General features: G+C 42.9%; 1 protein-coding gene and 1 long non-coding RNA gene across 2 annotated transcripts; one reads left to right on the forward strand and one right to left on the reverse strand.

The window, feature by feature from the left end:
* Positions 1 to 1,870: 1,870 nt before the first annotated feature.
* On the reverse strand, positions 1,871 to 16,606 carry Spesp1 (sperm equatorial segment protein 1). Its single transcript, XM_040740128.1, has 2 exons — positions 16,389 to 16,606; positions 1,871 to 4,824 (listed from the first exon to the last, which is right to left on the reverse strand). Exons 1-2 carry the CDS (start codon positions 16,447 to 16,449, stop codon positions 3,662 to 3,664), a joined length of 1,224 nt encoding a protein of 407 aa, XP_040596062.1. The 5' UTR covers positions 16,450 to 16,606; the 3' UTR covers positions 1,871 to 3,661.
* Positions 9,171 to 10,557, forward strand: LOC121137573. Its single transcript, XR_005874865.1, has 2 exons — positions 9,171 to 9,229; positions 10,193 to 10,557. It is a non-coding gene; the product is annotated as an uncharacterized LOC121137573 (long non-coding RNA).
* Positions 16,607 to 18,516: the final 1,910 nt, after the last annotated feature.

Below are 18,516 nucleotides of genomic sequence, written 5' to 3' on the forward strand. Positions count from 1 at the left end.
TTATAACAGTCACTAGGGATAATGATAACTTCTGATGCAGACATGCTGGTGTAGAAACAGTAGAATGTGTTCCGTAAAGGAAAAATACATTAATAAGTATACTTAGATTTCCTGAGAGAATCTGTTAGCATTTCCTTCATAAAACAAAAGGTTGTTTTCTAAATCCCATTCTACATCACCTGAAAGTAAATGTTCCAAGATACACATTGTTAAGACCAAAGAATTCAGATTTCATTAGTTATTTTAATGCCAGTGATAAAAAAAATGCTGTACAAAAATAACTTCCCCTAGGCTGAGGGATAGAGGCTTTTGTCAACATCTTTTTAATACAAATTTGGAAGTTTAAAGATATTAGGTTTTTATTATCTGAAACCAAATAAGTCAAAGTAAAAACATGAATCAGATGAAGCAGTATTTCACACAGCTTTAATCCAATGTGCGCATTATCTCCATGGAAATAAGTGCTCTGACCCACTGTAGGCGAGGTGACAGCTCCTCGACCACAGATGGGAATTCATCTCCTTGCTGCTTCCTGTTTGCTGCCTGTGGGCTTGCTGGGATTGAGACCACTCTGGTTTGGCACTCCCAAAACCCTCCCAGAGCTTGGAGCTGCAACACTGTTCAGAGCTGTGATGGCTCTCAGCAGACACCAAGTGTCCCATGTCTTGTTTTAGATCCCGTGTAGCACTCTGTTTTATTTTATCTCCTTTTAGATTGTTAATCCCAATCTGACAATAAAATACCTCCTGTTTGTGCTCTCAGCTGTCTGTCTGCTCCATTCTTGGAGGCGAGCAGGGCAAGAACCCTTTTGGAGACAGGAGGAGGTTTCCATGGACTGCCTCATAATTACACAGCTCTCTCTGAAGCTGCACATGACACAAGGCCACTACTTAGTGTCTGTGATGTACTAGAACCCTCGCCTTACTCAGTCTATCCTTCCGACAATCGTCAGCACAAACATACTTTAACCCACTCTCAGAGGTGGCCTCCCCATCTTCCTAAAGATGACCTTGAGTTTCTAACCCTCCTGTATCTTCTTGTCAAATGTTGAGGTCACAGGTGTGTGTATATCCTTGAATGGTCCCCCCTTTTTTTATTTTTCTTTCCTGGCAAACCTACCAGTCCACCTTAAGCAAATTCATTCTCCTTCCTTCCTGCTCCACCCTTCCTGGCCATCTCCATCCTCTTTCTCCTGGCTCCTTGCCTTCTGCTGACAGTGACTTGTCTATCTAATAAAAAGCTAACATGTTCTCCGAGTCTTGCTTTCAGCTATAGCTGTCACCTCTCTCTGTCTCAGATCTCAGGCAGTTGAGAATTTCAAATGCTGCCTTTACATGTTTGGTCTCTAGTTCCCTCAACTCATCTTTTTAATGAGGCTTCCTCTCCAACTCCATCTAAGACATGCTTGCACCCACACAATGGGTGACCTTATCTCTAATTTGTTTGACTCCAGTGTTTTCAGTGTCAATTTCTCCACCTTTCCTTGTAAATGATTTTTAATTTATGTATGTGTGTTTGCCCAAAGACGGCATCAAATTCCTTGGAGCAAGTTACAGTTGGTTTTGAGCCATCCAACATGGGTGTTGACCCATCTCTCTAGCTCCTTGTCAACCTTTGGCTTCCATACACACACACACACACACACACACACACACACACACACACACACACCACATCAACTTACATATACACAGAAATAAGTGAATTCAGAAAATGCAGAAGACACAAAAACAACCTAGCAACAATCCAAATGCATGAAGGATCCACACTGGGAAGCGAAGGTACCAGTGGCCATATTCCCAATAAATTTCAAGCTTAAAAAAGTAGAAAGTGTTCTTCAATTAAAAGAGAACTCTGAGTCCAGCCAGGCTGTAGCAATGTGTGAACTTTATTTGATCCTGATTCATACAAAGAAACTCCACATTTCCCATTGTCTAATCACTTTTTAAATTTAAACATTGATTAGATACCATTAACACCACGTGATGTTATGAAACATTTGAAAACCGTTTTTCAAAAGCTTAGAGAGTTGCCCACAGTTCAAGCTGGAGATAAAATGATAAAATTCTTGGGGATCCAGTTGAGCATACAGGATATGGGGAGAGGGGATAGGTCTAGACACTACTGTCCGTCAGAACATCACTGTTCACACTGGATGATGGCTGTATACTGTTCCTGTGTTGTTGCTCATCTTTGCAGATGCTTAACATTTTTCATAGCAGGTCATTTTTAAAAATAAACACAGTGAATCACTTTACAACACAGCCCTATGGGACATTTTGTTTGATCACTTTTATTCCCTCAGTCACACCTGTGTGCTTAGCCATGGTTCTGTTTGTTCTACCTTTTAATTGTCACTTCATTCCATCTAATCCAAGCCAAATCTGGCTTATGTACAGTTCCTATCTACTTCTGCCTACCTCTAAAACCGTATGGCCCGAGTGTTGTGTTGTTTTTAAACACACAAGTCTGACACAAACTTGATCACACCAGGTCCTTTGCTTAAAATCCAAAGATTGCTTCTTGCCGACACAGGATAAAGATGAACTAGTCAACATACACCTTGAGACCTGCGAGCTGTTTTCTGACCTTATGTGCCTGCTTCACGCTGGAGTGTTCTCTCTGGCCTTCCTGTACTCCAGGCACTTCCTGACCCTGCCACCCTCACCTTCAGCTCAGCATTCACACACGCTGTTCCTCTGCCTGCAACATTCTCCTTCCCCGGCACATCTCACCCCTCAGACCTCTCCTCAGGTGCCACCTGCTGAGGCTACTCTTCTCAACATTCTAGATGAGGTTAGACCAGCTACCTCCTACAAGAGCTTGTCCCAACTGAAAATTTAAAACAGATGCATTTGTTCAGTGTCTAGCTTCTCTGTCATAATCTCAGAGGGGGAAATAGCCCTTTACTCTATCCCCCAAGGTCTAGCATTTTATTCAACCAGAGGGTCAATAAACATTTATTGATCATTAATAACTGGCTTGATGAATGAGTACTAAGTAAATGAACTTGATCAAGTCATGAAACAAAACTGCACTTTCATTATAACGTTATACAGCTAACTTGACTGGTGGCAAAAGATTTGTAAATCTTAATGTGTTTGTATGCAAGCAAAGAGAGGGAATTATGAGGAGGATCTTATTACAGATACAGGTCAGGGTCCCTCATAATGACCCAAGAGCTTGACAGCAAAACAAGACATGTCTCAGTATAGCTCCCACTTTCCAAGGAAGCAACATACATCCAAACAAAAGTGTTTCTGATACCAGCCTTGAGTGTGTGCTCTTCATACAGAAAACCCAAATGGTTCAAAAGTGGACTAGAGACTGCAAGCGATTATTTAAAACTGGCTACATTGCACAGTGCAGGCAGTCTCTAAGTGCATACAGTGGGTGAGGCTAACACATCCAGTCAGTAGAAGCAAAGCTTAGACATTTTAGAGACTAGCTCTTCACAACTTGAATTAATGAGAAAAAACTACAAGCTTATGAAGCAAATTTTTATTTTAAAATTGTTAGGTTTTTAGTGCATATGAAAATATTTTATGACACATAAGGATGTTAGCACATGGAATAATAATAGAAAATATTTTAGGCAACTTTTGAAATCACTAATATGCTTATTTTCCTGTGAACGAGCCCTTTGTTTAAATGAGTTTGATCACGGGACATCAAGGATATTTAGGATTTTCATATTATTGCTTAACAGCTTCCTAATGAGGCGTTGCGTTTCTACCTGATCTACACATAATAGTTTTTTCAACACACTAATCACAGCGGTGGCCTTTTCTCTCAGCTCTGTTGGTAAATGCTTAATATTAAAATACTCCGACAACTTGGACCTGGAATTGTACAGCACGTTGATAACCGTCTCCATGTCATCAGCTGAATCACTCATCTGGTCTATTGGGAAGATCCGAGATCTGTACATCTGTTGTAACTTGTGCTCAGCGGCTGCAGCCAGGGCCAGGCTCCGTTTCAGGTGCTCCCTGGAGGCCTTGATGTACTCCTTGTACTCGGGGTTGTTACTGTCACCAAGAGGCCCCCGCTGAATCTCTGCGTTAATATTGTAAATTTTTCTCAAAATCTCCTCATGTCTCAAACTCTGGGAGCGGTGTCCAGGGATGTCTTCGAGGTTGTCGGTTTCCGACTGGCCTGAGAGCTGGGGCACGTCCTCAGAGTCTGTGACGACATCCATGTTGCTGGTGGTTTTTGTTGTTACGGTGACATGTGTACTTGACAGCCATGGATGGGTGATCATGGATGACATCCTGTGGGTACCCGTTTGAATCCTGCTTTGCCGTGTGTCTGACTCTAGACTGTCCTCTGGCTCTGGCTCATGTTCCAGCTCAGGCTCCGGCTCTGCCTCCGACTCCGGCCCCAGCTCAGTATCAGGCATTGAGGGTTTAGACAAGGGTTCTGGTTCCGGTTCTGGCTCCGGCTCCGGCTCTGGCTCTGGCTCTTCTTTTTCAATATAAGGTTCATCCGTGTGTAACACAATAGAAATGTTATTTGGCCGGATGGACCAGAATGCTGTACTTTCTGTTGTTTTTTTCCTCTCTATCCCCAGCGTGAAGCCGCTAGTAGGGAAAGTCGTCTTTGCCTCGTCGATGGGCCTGATCAGAACATCGTTCTCAGGGGTAACTTCTTCGGGGGTATGCATCAGCACAGGCGACGACCTCGGTTCTGCGACTTCCATGGTACTTGAGGCCTCTGACTTTTTGTCGGAGCCCAGGTCCCTGGTGGGAACACTCATTATCAGGTTCTGTAAAACTTGTACATAATGATTCAGATTCTGCTCTTCATCAGGCAACACAGTTATGGCTGCAGGGGCAAAACCAAACACACAGTGAGTAATGCTTATTACATAAGACTCATGACAGACTCTGCTAACTCCAGCTCACTTTCTGTCCTAGCACAAACAAGCATCCCTAACACCAGGCCGGCAGTCACTGAAAACCAGCAAAGGCGCAAGAGTAGGCCAGGAGTTACCCATGGGTACCCATTTCTACATCATTTTATATATGCTTGAATCATATAATTTATTAATTAATAGGCAATTTATTAAACCAAAATCCTTGATCATGTTGTCTAACCCTTCAAGGTACTATGATGGGCTAATATTGGCTCACCAGAGTCAATTATTAAATTTTTAGGAGTCAGATGCTAGGTAAACACAATTCAAAATTTAATTTTCTGGCTGGGTGGTGGTGGCAGCACACACTTCTAATCCCAGAGGTTAACACTGGGTGTCTTCCTCAATTGCTCTCCACCTTATTTTGTGAGCCAGTGTCTCTCAGTGGCTCTAGGGATCCTCCTGTCTCTGCCGCTCCAGCAGCTCAGGGACTATCAGTAGGCACCCATCATATGGCCTTTGTCTTTACGTAGGAGTCAAACTCAGGTCCTCATGATTTCATGGTGACCACTCCACCAGCTGAGCTACTCCCCAGTCCTGTATTAAAAGTTTTAAGTAATTCCTTCTTCTCTTTTATTGATTTTTTTTACTGACAAAATAAAAATAATGTATTTGCTGTGAGTCTTGAGTTTTCGTGTAGGGAAAGACTGAGTAAAATAAAAACAAACCAATCTTCTTTTTTTTTTTTCTTTCTAGGCAGGGTTTCTCTGTGGCTTTGGAGCCTGTCCTAAAAGTAGCTCTTGTAGATCAGGCTGGTCTCAAACTCACAGAGGTCTGACTGCCTCTGCATGCCGAGTGCTGGGATTAAAGGCGTGCGCCACCACTGCTGGGCTAAAACGGACCAATTTGGAGAAACTGAAACGCCCATGCTGGTCTTGGACCTTCCACTTTACGGTAGCATGATTTGAGGTATTTTCCTCAATATATTTTTTAAATAAAAAAATACTCTGTTCTTTTATCTTGAATAAAACAATTGAAATAAAATATTGGCAGTGGAGAGCTGTCTCAGCAACTCCCTTTGCCAGGACAAGAGTTTGGGCCTCAGAACAACTCCCCCCTCAACACACACACTAAAGCTAATAATTCAAATATCTGATCACTGCTTGAATTTTTCTGATTGTTGCATTATTTTCTGTTCATGTAATAAATTTGGTACTCAGATAGTGCTTCCTCTCTGTCACCTTTAATTTATTGAAAAAGAAACAGGAGTTTTCTTAGCTGTCTTTTTATTAAGTGTGGGGGTGTGCTGAATATAGTGACTGAGCCATCCCGCTAGCCCTTGAGTGTTATCTCTTAGATATGATTGCACTGTGGTAACATTCCTTTACATCCTTACACTTTCGTGACCCATCCTAAACTGCTTACTAGTAGAATTATACAATGTCTATAATTTGCTTTTGCTTCTAAATAAACTTAGGCCAAGAATTTTGGAGGAGGAGCAGGGATGCTAGGAGAGAAGGAATGTGAGTGGATATATTAATGATGCAAGATTAATCAAAGGGTCTGATATATTAATGATGCAAGACTAATCAAAGGGTCTGATATATTAATGATGCAAGACTAATCAAAGGGTCTATTATAGATGGAGCCTTTGTAACACTATTTCTATTTGTGTATTTCATTTTTCTAAAAAAAAAAGGTTGTTTCTAAAATTTTTGAGAAATTTTCTGTTTTAGGCAACTAGAAGCAAACAGTTGAGTTAACCATGACCAATCTAAAATGCGCAGTCAAAAGATAGGCAGAATGGTTTTGCAGAGGACACTGCCTTGAAATTAGTCTAGGGTGCTCTTGATTTCAGTAAATTAGCTTGTCTTAGACTAGCAAATGGGGTATCCAGGTAGCTATTAAATAAGTTAGGAAGCCAAAGGACAGGAAAAGGAGGTGCTCACTGGATGTGATTTCTAAAAACATCTCAAGTACGCATTATTCTCCTCTGCGGTTACTCTGGAAACACCAAAAAGCCTGTTTGTGGTTGCCTAGCAACAGAGGCACCCTACCTCCTACCTTGCTTTTCTTCCTTGCAAATGTACCCTTGGGTCTCTGGATCATTCTATTCTTGAATCCAACCCCTCCCTGAATATTTCCTACCTCTTGTTTTTGCCCTTCTAACACATCTATGCATTTCAGACTGGCCTTCCAGGTACCACTAATCAGGGCCATTCTTGCAAATCAGTTTGAGCCCTGTAAAAATGTTTGCAGGCAAGAAAGTAGAAGGATCACTTCCAATGTCCTTACAGACAACCCTAGCCACCATGAAATCCTGTTTTTCTCCACTCTACAGGAAGTTCTAAAATTTGAATAAATTTCTAATTCTTTCAAGGAACAGGCCAACCCACTAGAAGGTGGGCCACTTACTACACCTGGACTATTTCCTGTGGTCTATCCCAATACAACATAGTTGCTATTTTTGCCACTTGAATATCTTTTTTTTTTTTTTTGGTGGGGGGAAGGTTTCAAGGCAAGGTTTCCCTGTGGCTTTGGAGGCTGTCCTGGAACTAGCTCTTGTAGACCAGGCTGGTCTCGAACTCACAGAGATCCGCCTGCCTCTGCCTCCTGAGTACTGGGATTAAAGGTGTGAGCCGCCACCACCCAGCCTGCCACTTGGATATTTTATCTAAGCTAACAGCATGCCCCAGACCATGGCTAAAGTTACGAAGCCCTGTAATGCTGTGGAAACAGAGCAGTAGATAAAAAAGTGCTTGCCTCACAAGCTCGAGGACCAGAGTTCAGATTCCCAGTTACCCATATAAGCTGATGTGGTGGTATCCTCTTGGCCCTCGGAGGTGGAGATAGGAATATCCCTGTGACTTGCCACCAGCTGAACCTGCAAATCAGTGAGCTCTGGGTTAAGGGAGAGACCCTGTCTCAAGGAAAATAAGGTGAAGAAAATTAAAAGAAGACACCTGATGTCGACTTCTGGCCTCCATAGAGCATGCCCACTGGTACATTACAAAGCCATTCACAGACACACATGTGAATGTGCAAGTTGTAGGATATTTGCACACTGTGTGAAGATGTATTTGCTGTGATTTGTGTAATAAAAAACTGAATGGCCAATAGCTAGGCAGGTGGTATAGGCAGGATTTCTAGGGAAAGGAAGAGAAGGAGAATCTAGGCACACAGGAGACACCAACGAGATGTGGAGGGAGTCAGACATACAAAATGGAAGATAAAAAGTCACATGGTAAAATGTAGATTAATAAAGACAGATAAATTTAAGATAAGAGATAGTGAGACCAATTTAAGGCTAAGCTTTCAAAAATAATAATGTCTCTGTGTCATTGCTTGTGAGCTGACGACCCAAAGAAAAATCCAACTATACATTCACACACACACACACACACACACACATACACAGATTCCTGCTGTGTAAGATCTCAGGATACTCAGGATACTGCTCCAGGGTGTCTGCTAAGCAGCCTGGGAACCTGGGGTTCTGCTGGAGTCTCAGCTCTGAGAATGTCAGCTGAGCTTGAGTTTTCTGCAGTTTTTAAAATAGAACAGGAAAACTGATCACATGACAGAGACAAAAGCCAAGCAATGCTAACAACTGTAGGAATGAAAATAGCTGAAATTCTGAAGGGTGCACTGGGAGACAGTAATTAAAAAGATTGCAATCACTCCCATTCATTAAGCCATTAGCATGTGCAGGTGCCATATGAGTGGTATTTTGGTAAAGAGGAAAAAGAAGCTAGGTATGGTGGCGCACGCCTTTAATCCCAACACTTGGGAGGCAGAGGCAGGAGGATCTCTGAGTTCAAAGACAGTTTGGTCTATAGAGTGTGTTCCAGGACAGCCAGGACTGGAGAAACTCTATCTCAAACACGAGAGAGAGAGAGAGAGAGAGAGAGAGAGAGAGAGAGAGAGAGAGAGAGAGAGAGAGAGAGAGAGGAGAAAGGGGGGGAGAGAGAGAGCAAGGATGGGCGAGGATGGGGTATGTGAGCACAGACCGCTTCAAAGCTGGCACATGTTGACAGAAGACATGCCACGATGGTGTTGGCAAAGCAGTAGGGACATGGGACAGCACGATCTTGTGGAAACAGTCAGATTTCAAAACACATGCTAAAGTAAGTAAAGTACCATAAAAGATACAGACTCTTCTCCTATTTAGCTGTACCAAAATACTTAAAGATACATATGCAATAAATAAATAAATACTACAAAAATTCACTCTACTGTAAAAACTGCTCTCTTTGTACATAAGAGCTATCTATAGACACTGAGGGGCGTCTACATAGAATATTTTGTTTCTACAGGATCTGACTGGGGACTGACAACACAGTCACTTACAGAAGACATACATGCCACACAAAGGTAAAGGAGGTTCATTACCTTTGAGTTTATCCTGAGCAAAACTCGAGCAGGTCTTTCGAGATAAACCCAATCTCGAAATATAATATAAATATAAAGTAATGTAAACTCAGAAATCCTAGTCACTTAGCTTTCTGTACTAGAGCTAAACTATCCATATGCACTAAAATATCATGCTTATGAGGTAGTCTGGGCTGTACATATGCCATGCTGGGAACTGAACCAGGAGCCTCCTGTATCCCAGGAGCGTTCTGCCACTGGACTATATCCCCAGCCTCCTGATCTGATTACTGATTTGAATGTTAGTCAGTCAAGGATGTTAATTATAGATTTGTGGGGCAGTCAGAACACTTGTGACTGTGTCTCTTATGTATTTAAAAAAGTCATGCTTGTGACTCTTTTACATTATAGTAACTAGACATGACCATATAGATAAAGCAACAAAAAAAAAAACCTGTTATGTATATGTTAAAATTGCTACAATGGAGTCGGTCGGTGGTGGCTCATGCCTTTAATCCCAGCACTCGGGAGGCAGCGGCAGGCGGATCTCTGTGAGTTCGAGGCCGGGCTGGACCGATAGCCTCCAAAACAATACAGAGAAACCCTGTCTAGTAAAAACAAAACAAAAAAAAATTGCTACAATGGATTTCATTACTCTGTATAATTAATATGTACTAGTTTTAAAAGAACTAAAGTATATAAAACACAGGTTTATCAGTAGGTATTATTTCTACTTCAGGAGTTGTGTTTTCTGCTTTCTTTGTACCGCTTTCCCCTTGAGACAGGAGCCCATGCTATTCTGAACTGTTTAGCCAAGGATGGCCTTGAACACCTATCAGTCTGCCACTTCCCAAGTGCTGGCATTATAGAAGTGAGACACCAGTTAAACTTAACTTTAAAAAAAAAACCTTTGTCTTTGTGCATCTTCCATTTGTATGATAATTGTGTGCTTTTTTCTTTTTACAGAATGCAAAAGTAGGAAGCAAATGCATTGAATCTAGCCAGATTCTGGAGTTTTGTACAACAGCTGAAATAAGAACTGCATTGGAAAACAGAGAGAGTATGAAATTTCACTTGAAAAATATTACAGACCAAATAATGTCACAGAAAACAGCAAAACAAAATATACACATCATAGAATTACAAAAACCTACAAATTTCTCCACTAAAATAAGCTATCTACAGTTTTTATGATTTTATTTGCTTGTTTGTTTGTTTGTTTGTTTGAAACAGGGTCTATGTACAATGGCCCTGGCTGTCCTGGAACTCATTGTGTAGACCAGGCAGGCCTGGAACTCAATTTGACCCGGGAATAAAGGTGTACTCCTTCACTTGCGGCTTCTATAGTTTTTAACTGTTCTAATTTTCCGATAATCTGTAATAGGAATTACATTTTTTTTTAACATTAACTTGGCATTTAAAAATTTTTTATTTGGTTTTTCGAGACAGGTTTCTCTGTATTGCTTTGGAACCTGTCCTGGCACTCACTCTGTAGACCAGGCTGGCCTTGAACTCACAGAGATTCACCTGCCTCTGCCTCTTGAGTGCTGGGATTAAAGGCATGTGCCACCAACATCCAGCTCTGATATTTTTAATTATGAACCTATAAACTAAAAAAATTTAGTTAATAATGTATGTTTGTCTACAAACTTGTAAAATTATCATCATCATCATCATCATTACTACTGTTAAGTATATATGTACATTACATGTGTGGGGGTGGAGGCACTTGTGTAGATAGAGGTCAGAGGACAACTTTGTGGAGTCAGTTCTCTCTTTCCATCATGTGACTTCCAAGGATAAAACTCGGGTAGCCAGACATGTGTGGCAAGTGCCCTTATCCTCTGAGCCTTCTTACTAGTCCTTACCTACAAATGTTTAAAAGAGAAAAAAAAAAGTAGCCAGGCATTGTGGCACATGCCTTTAATTCCAGCACTCGGGAACAGAGGCTTTGAATTCAAGGTCAGCCTGGTCTACAGAACACACAGGGTTGTTACATAGAGAACCCCTATCTCAAAAAGAAAAAGAAGAGAAAAGAAAACAGCTATAAGTATAGCACCAAATGGCTTCTGAACTAAAAAGAAAGTTGCTGTAAAATAGCACTTGCTGAGTATCTATTAAGCTAAGAAGTTACTTAAGAAAATCCTGAAAACTGTGAGTTCATTTACATTCTAAGTTTCTTGCTGTTTTCTAAGTCTCTACTCTGATCAAACTCTATCCGCATAATTTAGATGATGTCTGGTACCCAAGGATCACTCAGAAAGCTCTCTCCTTTCCTAAGACCTTTATACAGCCTGAGAAGTAACACCCTGCAGAGCACTGTAAACGGAGGTCTGGATACAGTGAAAAGGTGAGACCATCCTATAATTCCTTGATGCCCTCCTCAAGGGAACTATCGGGTGGTCTGTCTCAATACCTGTGCAGTTGTACCTAACACATACTTGAGAAGAAATTAAAATGTAGGGAGAAGAAAGCTGACCAAGTAAGAACTTCAGGAGAGAAAATGGTGGTCTCTGGGTTACATATGACCCACAAAGGGAGAAGAATCTAGAAACTCAGAAACCCAAATATGTGCAGATTTTTTTTCAGGGTGAGGTGCCTGGAAATAGCTTAGCAGTTAAAAACACTTGCTGCTTGATGGAGAATGTCATTCTGTATTCTGTGACTATGTGTTTCTCTAATTGGTTAATGAATAAAGCTGTTTTGGCCAATGCTTAACAGAGTAAAATCAGGCAGGAAATTTAAACGGGGATAGAGAGAGGTAATAGGCAGGGTCAAGGAGATGTCATGTAGCCTCTGGGGAGCCAGGATGTCAGGGCATCACCTATGTAAGCCACAGCCACATGGTGATACACAGATTAATCGAAATGAGTTAATAGGTAGATATAGCCAAGAAGAAGCCTAAGCCATTGGTCAAACAATTTAAAATAGTTTTTGAACCTCAGAGTGGTTATTTCACAAGCAACTGTGAGGACATGGAGGGTGGAGAGAAGTTGGTCCAGTGGGACCTGACTAGATGGAGAAAAGGCTCCCTCTACAGCTGCTCTTGTGGAAGACCCAGGTCCTGTTCACAACACCCGCATGGCGACTCACAACCTAACTCCAGATCCAGGGGATCCAATAGCCCCTCTGGCATCCTGAGGGTATGCATAATTGCAGGCAAACACTCTTACACGTAAAATTAAAAATAAATGTTTTAAATAGGAGTGGTGGGTCAGTTGGTATGTTTTCCTAGCATGCATGAAGCCCTGGGTTTGATCCTCAGTACTGCATTAAAAAAACAAAACAAAACAAAACAAAAAAAGGGGGGGCATGGCCAGGTGTTGGTGGCGTACACCTTTAACCCCAGCACTTAGGAGGCTGAGGCAGGTGGATCTCTGTGAGTTCCAGGACAGCCTGATCTACAGAGCAAGTTCCAGGACAACTTCCAAAGCAATACAGAGAAATCCTGTCTAGAAAAACCAAAACCAACCAAACAAACAAACAAATAAAAACAGGATATGTTGCTGGGTGGTGATGGCATATGCCTTTGATCCCAGCACTGTCAAGGCAGAATCAAGCAGATCTCTATGAATTCCAGGCCAGGCTAGTCTACACAGTGAATTCCATGGCTGCCAAGACTACACAGAGAAACCCTGTCTTAACAAACAAACAACAAAACAAAACACACACACACATAAAAAACAAAAACAAAAACAGGGCATGCTAATGCATGCCTGTACTCCCAGCACTTGGAGGCAGAGGCAAGAGGACCAAGAGGACCAACAACCAAGGTCATTTTTGGCTACATATTGCATTTGAGGCCAGAATAGGCTAGATGAGACCCTATCTCAACAACAGCAACAACAAAAGCATCAATAAACAAGCTTGAAACAAATGAAAAATAGTAGAATCCCAGAAAGAAATAGAAGTCTTAAAAAACGAACCACAATAAAGTCTTAGAATTTACATATATGAAAAACATGACAGTGAACATGAAAACATCTCAAAGATGGAATGGGAGAAGATTTGGTGAGCAGTGAGACAGGCTGATGGAACAATCTGGACAAAGGAAAAAGCAGAAGAAATGACCAGAGTCCCTTGTTACTCTCGTAGAAGACCAGGTTAGGTTCCCAGAACCCACATAGTGGTTCTCCACCATCCACAACTCTAGTAGCTCTAAATCTAACATCCTCTTCTGACCTCCATAGGTACCAGGAAGTCACATGGTATACATACACACATGCAAGCAAAAGACTCACATGTACCCAACAAAATATATAAATTAAAACTTTAATGTTAACAAATATGGAGAGTGAGCAAGGACAGACACTTGACTCCACCTCCACTCCACACACAGGGGTATACATGCCCACATGCACATATGCACACATACACTGACAAGTATATACAACACACTCATACATAAAGCAAGAGACAAGCGACTTACATTTGGGGAAAACTGAATACCAAGTTTAATTCTAATCTAAGTCATCAGGTTGGAAGGAAATATTACATATTTTATGAGTGCAAGCAAAGTAGAAAGGGGAATAATCAACCCAGAATCCCACATCCCAGGAAAAGACCTCTTGGGGATAAAAGGACAACCAAGGAGAAAACAAGAGAAGTGATCAAAAGCCTACAAGAAAAATGGCTAAATGTAGTTCCCCAGGACTGGCAAGGTTGCTCAGTCGGTAAAGGTATCTGGCAACCCAAGTTCGAAGTCCATGGTCATCCAAGGAAGTTTAAAAGAAGAGAACCAACTCCATAAAGTTGTCTTGTGGCCTCACGCACAGGCTGTGGCATCCATAGCACACACTAAAAATAAAAATGAAATGGAATAATAGATGTATTTCTCCAAACAGAATGGGAATGATAAAAGGAGGAATCCTGGAATACCAGGAAAAAGAGAGAGATTAAGAGAGAGAAGAAGAGAGAAGGCATGTACAAGTCACTGTCCTCTCGAGTTTTCCTGCTGCCTGACAGCTGAAGCAAGGTCATCTGGGAATCTGATGATGCTTCTGCCACACGAAAAGGAAATACTGAAGGCAAGTGTGCTGTGAATACTTACAGGGACATGGAAGGGGGTAATGCTTTTGTCCTGGCTGGTTTTGGTCAACTTGACAAGCTAGAGTCATCTGGGAAAAAGGAACCTCAATTGAGAAAATGCCCCCATAAGATTTGCACGTGGGCAAGCCCATCAAACACTTCCTTGATTAATGACTGATGTGAAAGGGACCAGCTACTGTGGGTGGTTCCATCTTTCAGCTGGCAGTCCTGGTGCTATAAGAAAGCAGGGTGAACAGGCCAGTAATCAGCATCCTCCATGGCTTCTCCTGCTTCAGTTCCTGCCTTGAGTTCCTGCCCTAACTTCCCTTCGTGATGAGTTGACTGTGAGCTATATATGATATAAACCCTTTCCTCCCTAAAATTACTTTTGGTCATAGTGTTTATCACAGCAATAGAAAGCAAACTAGAACAGGTTTCTTTCTAATGATAAGCACGCGTGTGCGCGCGTGCACACATACACACACATACACACACACACACACACACACACACACACACACACACAATGAACTCATACATCTTTACTTGGTCCTGCCAGGCTTGACACAGACACTGTGGATGACACACTCAAAATCTAACCAAAGTTTTATATGCTAATTATTAAAAGATTCTTACAACTCCAAGCCCAAAAACATAGGTTAGCCTTATCGTATAAAGAACTCCTACACAAGACTTAAACCTAAGCATCCAATCCTCACTAATGAGCCAAACTGGCCCCAAGTCCATAACCTCGGAGAACAAGTTGCTTGTATTTTCCTATACACGTCATGCAGTGGACTCACAGAAAACAGACTTCCTGAGTTCTATGGGGGTTAAGTGCTGCATGAACTTGTGCCTGAAAGGAAAAAAAAAACTTAAAAATAACTGAGCTGATGTATTTCCAACTCTAACTAACCAGGGTGCTGAGCTTCATGACTGAAATAATCTCAGAATGAATGCAAAAGGAACCACTTTCTTCTTCATCCAGCAGCGTTTCTCCAACTTTTTACTATTAATTCTGAAAAAATGTGGCTTTTGCTGATGGATACACAAGTTCTTATATTCATATTAATCAGCATTCTGGCTTTAAAAAATCTAATTTAATATCTTTGCACACTTTTTTTTATGTTCTTAGGCTCAAGTCTTCCCACACAGAAGACTTGCCAATGTCCTTCCCGTAGGACATCCGCAATTGCTTGCAAAGTGATTCTTGGAAACGAGTTGCCATCGTTTAAAGAAACTTGAAGGCTGAACACAAAGCTTGGTGGGGGAGAGAGCTTGCCTAGTACACATGAAAACTTGAGTCGGGTCCCCAGTGCTGCGTTAGCGGGGTGTAGGGGTACACACCTGTAATAATTGGCACTAGAGAAGTAAAGTCAGGAATATCGGAAGTTCAAGGTCAGTGTTGGCTATGTAGTGAGTTCAAGATCAGCCAGGGTTTCACGAGACCCTATCTCAAAAGATAAAATGGACCAAAGGAACAACTAGGAAGAAATATTCTAAAAGAGAGATCCCATTTACCGTGACTGGAGACGAAACCATACTCTATGAATATACCATCTACCTCATAAATATTCATAAAACGTATTTTAAATCCACAATTCAGACCCCACTGCGCTGCTATGCCCTTTTGGAGATAGCCCATTCCAGCCTCTCTCGAGTGCTGTGTTTTGCTTAATACACTTCTATTTACTGTTGGCATCTTTGGGCTGAATTCTTGCCTTCCAGAAACGCAGAAGGAGACACACCCCTCCCCTCAACACACACTCTCTTCAGATTTTACTACAGGGGCCGGCCACCCAGTAAACATATCAGACATTGCAAGACAGTATTGTGCAGCAAGTCCTTCTCATGCAGGAAAGCAGTCATGGCCAATAATGACTGCGGTTGCATTCCAACAAAACACGAAGTGTTTGAGCCCAGGCTGCAATCTGTCACGTTTTGTGTCACCTAAAGGGAGTCCTCGGGCCTAAGGAGGAGTCACACCGAGCTCAGCTGAGCATCCAGGGAACAATGGGCAAAGCAGGATGAGGACTAAGTGACACACCTGGCACCCAGGCCCGCATCTGGGATAGAGAACAGGAAGGTGCAGGGAGAGGAAACCCCTGGATCTCGACCCCGGCCCATCACTCACTCGGATACGCCAGCAGGGACGAAGGCCATAGCCACAGCACAACTAGGACAACGGGCTTCATGGGCGCCGTTCACAGCACTCCGCCATCCGACGGGAACGTCCTGGGGCCACCAGGCCGGGGTACCTAGGGCCCAAAGCCGGGGGGATGTCAGCGGCCTACCGTCCCACGCCAGGGCCCGGGCGCCCTGCAACGGTTGCCCCAGTGAAAGGGTGGGGGCGGGGCGGCCGCGTGCGAGTTGCGCATGCGTGCCGAGACTCAGCAGGGACTAGGAATGGCTCGATGGCGATCAGCTGATACAGGCGATTAGGGTAGAGGCTGGAGAAGCTCGGCGAGTGGCATGCCATGACACTCCCCGGTTGAAAACACAGCTGTTGCACAGAAGTAGGTGTCTAATGGAAGAGATGACCTGGAGATTACACGGAGCCAACTGTGATGGGAATCTCTGCAGGACCCCCAGTCTGCCCCAAAGGAGACAGAAGTGAGGAGTCAATTGCAGGAAGGCTTAGAGTGCACCAAGAGCAAGGTGGTCCAGGCTAGTTGCATGATTGGTTGCGGGGGTGGGGTGGTGGAGATGAATGGGAGGAAGAGGTAGGGACATGGCAGATACCTTTAAGGGGTTTTGGTTGTCGTTTTGATTTGTAACAATTACATCCGGTACGTCCCATTTCTTTCTTTTTGGTTTTGCAAGACAGGGTTTCTCTGTGTAACAGTACTGGCTGACCTGGAACTGGAACTAGCGTTGTAAATCAGCCTGGCCTCTAAATTAGAGAGGAACCCCCTCCCAGCCTCTGCTTCCCAAACTGTGGGCGCTGGGATTAAAGGCATGCACCACCACTCGGGGTTACAGCCCGTTCTTTGACAATTAAGAGTTAGAGTCGATGCAGAAACATGCAATTACAAACGGATAGCATAAGAGAATTAGTCAAGGTCTTCTCTGTCCCAGATGGGCCTGGAACTGTACTGCACCCAAAGATGACCTTGAACTAATGATACTTCTGCCTCCACCTCCCAAGCCCTGAGATTAACAAGTGCCATCATGTATGGTTTCTGAGGTTCGGGGGATTGAACAGGCTTCGTCCAAGTAAGGCAGGCACTCTGCTGATTGAGCTGCTCCCCAGTCTCAGTGAGAGCACTTCTTGGAGTAATAGTCATGTGGCTACTCAATTCTATTTATGAGTTAAAATCTGTAGAACTGTCCTTCTTTCCCATGTGGCCACATCTCTGGCTCATAAACAAGGAACTTAGATTTTAGTCTGGGAGATGCTGCAAGGTCCCGATTAAGAAAGTTGGGATTAGATGAGTACTGTAGAAAGCTTAGTTTCCTTGCAGAGACCGGAAGATGCTGAAGGCAAGACTCCAGTTAGGAGATTTGGGGACACTGCTGGGGACCTGGAGTTCTGGTAGCAGAAGACACAGAACATATGGACATATCTAAGAGATGTTTAGAGTTAAAATCAGTAAGATCATGCTGAGAGATATGGAGATAGAATCAAGAGTTGAAGGCCAACCTAGGTCACACGAGACCCCGTCTCAAACAAAGATTAGGGGATTGTTTAAATGTAGAGGAAGAGAGAATATGAGATGGTGCCCAGATTTCTGGTAGATTGTTTAGGTATTCGATGTACATTTACTGAAATGGGGAATGTGGGTACCTATGGAAGAGAATAAAGAATTTTATGCTCAATACTACGGCAAAGTGAGTTTGGGACTGGCAGCCAGAGTCGGTCTATCCAGAGAGGAGTTGGATGTGGGCCAGGCTGAGGTGGAGGCTGAGTTATGTAAGGCGTGAGTATCTGGAAGCGGGGCTGTCTGAGACAGATCAAGAAGAGTCTGCAGATGGAGTAGACCACGGTCCTAGGATGGAAAGATGCAGGCTAGAGAGAGCACAATGGAGTAAGTGCAGAGGTGTCCAGAAGGGAGTGGTGGTGGTGAAGAGACCAAAAGAGGGAGGGGTCTTAGATGCTTCTGAAAAGACAGATGAGAGAGAAGACATACACACACACGAGAGAGAGACAGAGAGACAGAGACAGAGAGTTAGGGCTAGCTTTAGCTACAAGCCCTTGACAGAAACAATTTTAGTAAAGTGGTTTGGGGAGAAGCCAGACCATGCTGAGTCAGGGGATGAGT

The sequence above is a fragment of the Mesocricetus auratus genome, unplaced genomic scaffold (genome assembly GCF_017639785.1).
Source record: "Mesocricetus auratus isolate SY011 unplaced genomic scaffold, BCM_Maur_2.0 Super-Scaffold_100691, whole genome shotgun sequence".
NCBI lineage: Eukaryota > Metazoa > Chordata > Mammalia > Rodentia > Cricetidae > Mesocricetus > Mesocricetus auratus.

Coding starts and splice junctions, on each gene's coding strand:
- Spesp1 (XM_040740128.1), bottom strand. CDS start 16,449: ATGAAGCCCGTTGTCCTAGTTGTGCTGTGGCTATGGCCTTCGTCCCTG. Junction 4,825..16,388: donor GTCCCTGCTGGCGTATCCGA/GTGAGTGATGGG, acceptor TTGCCCCTGCAG/CCATAACTGTGTTGCCTGAT.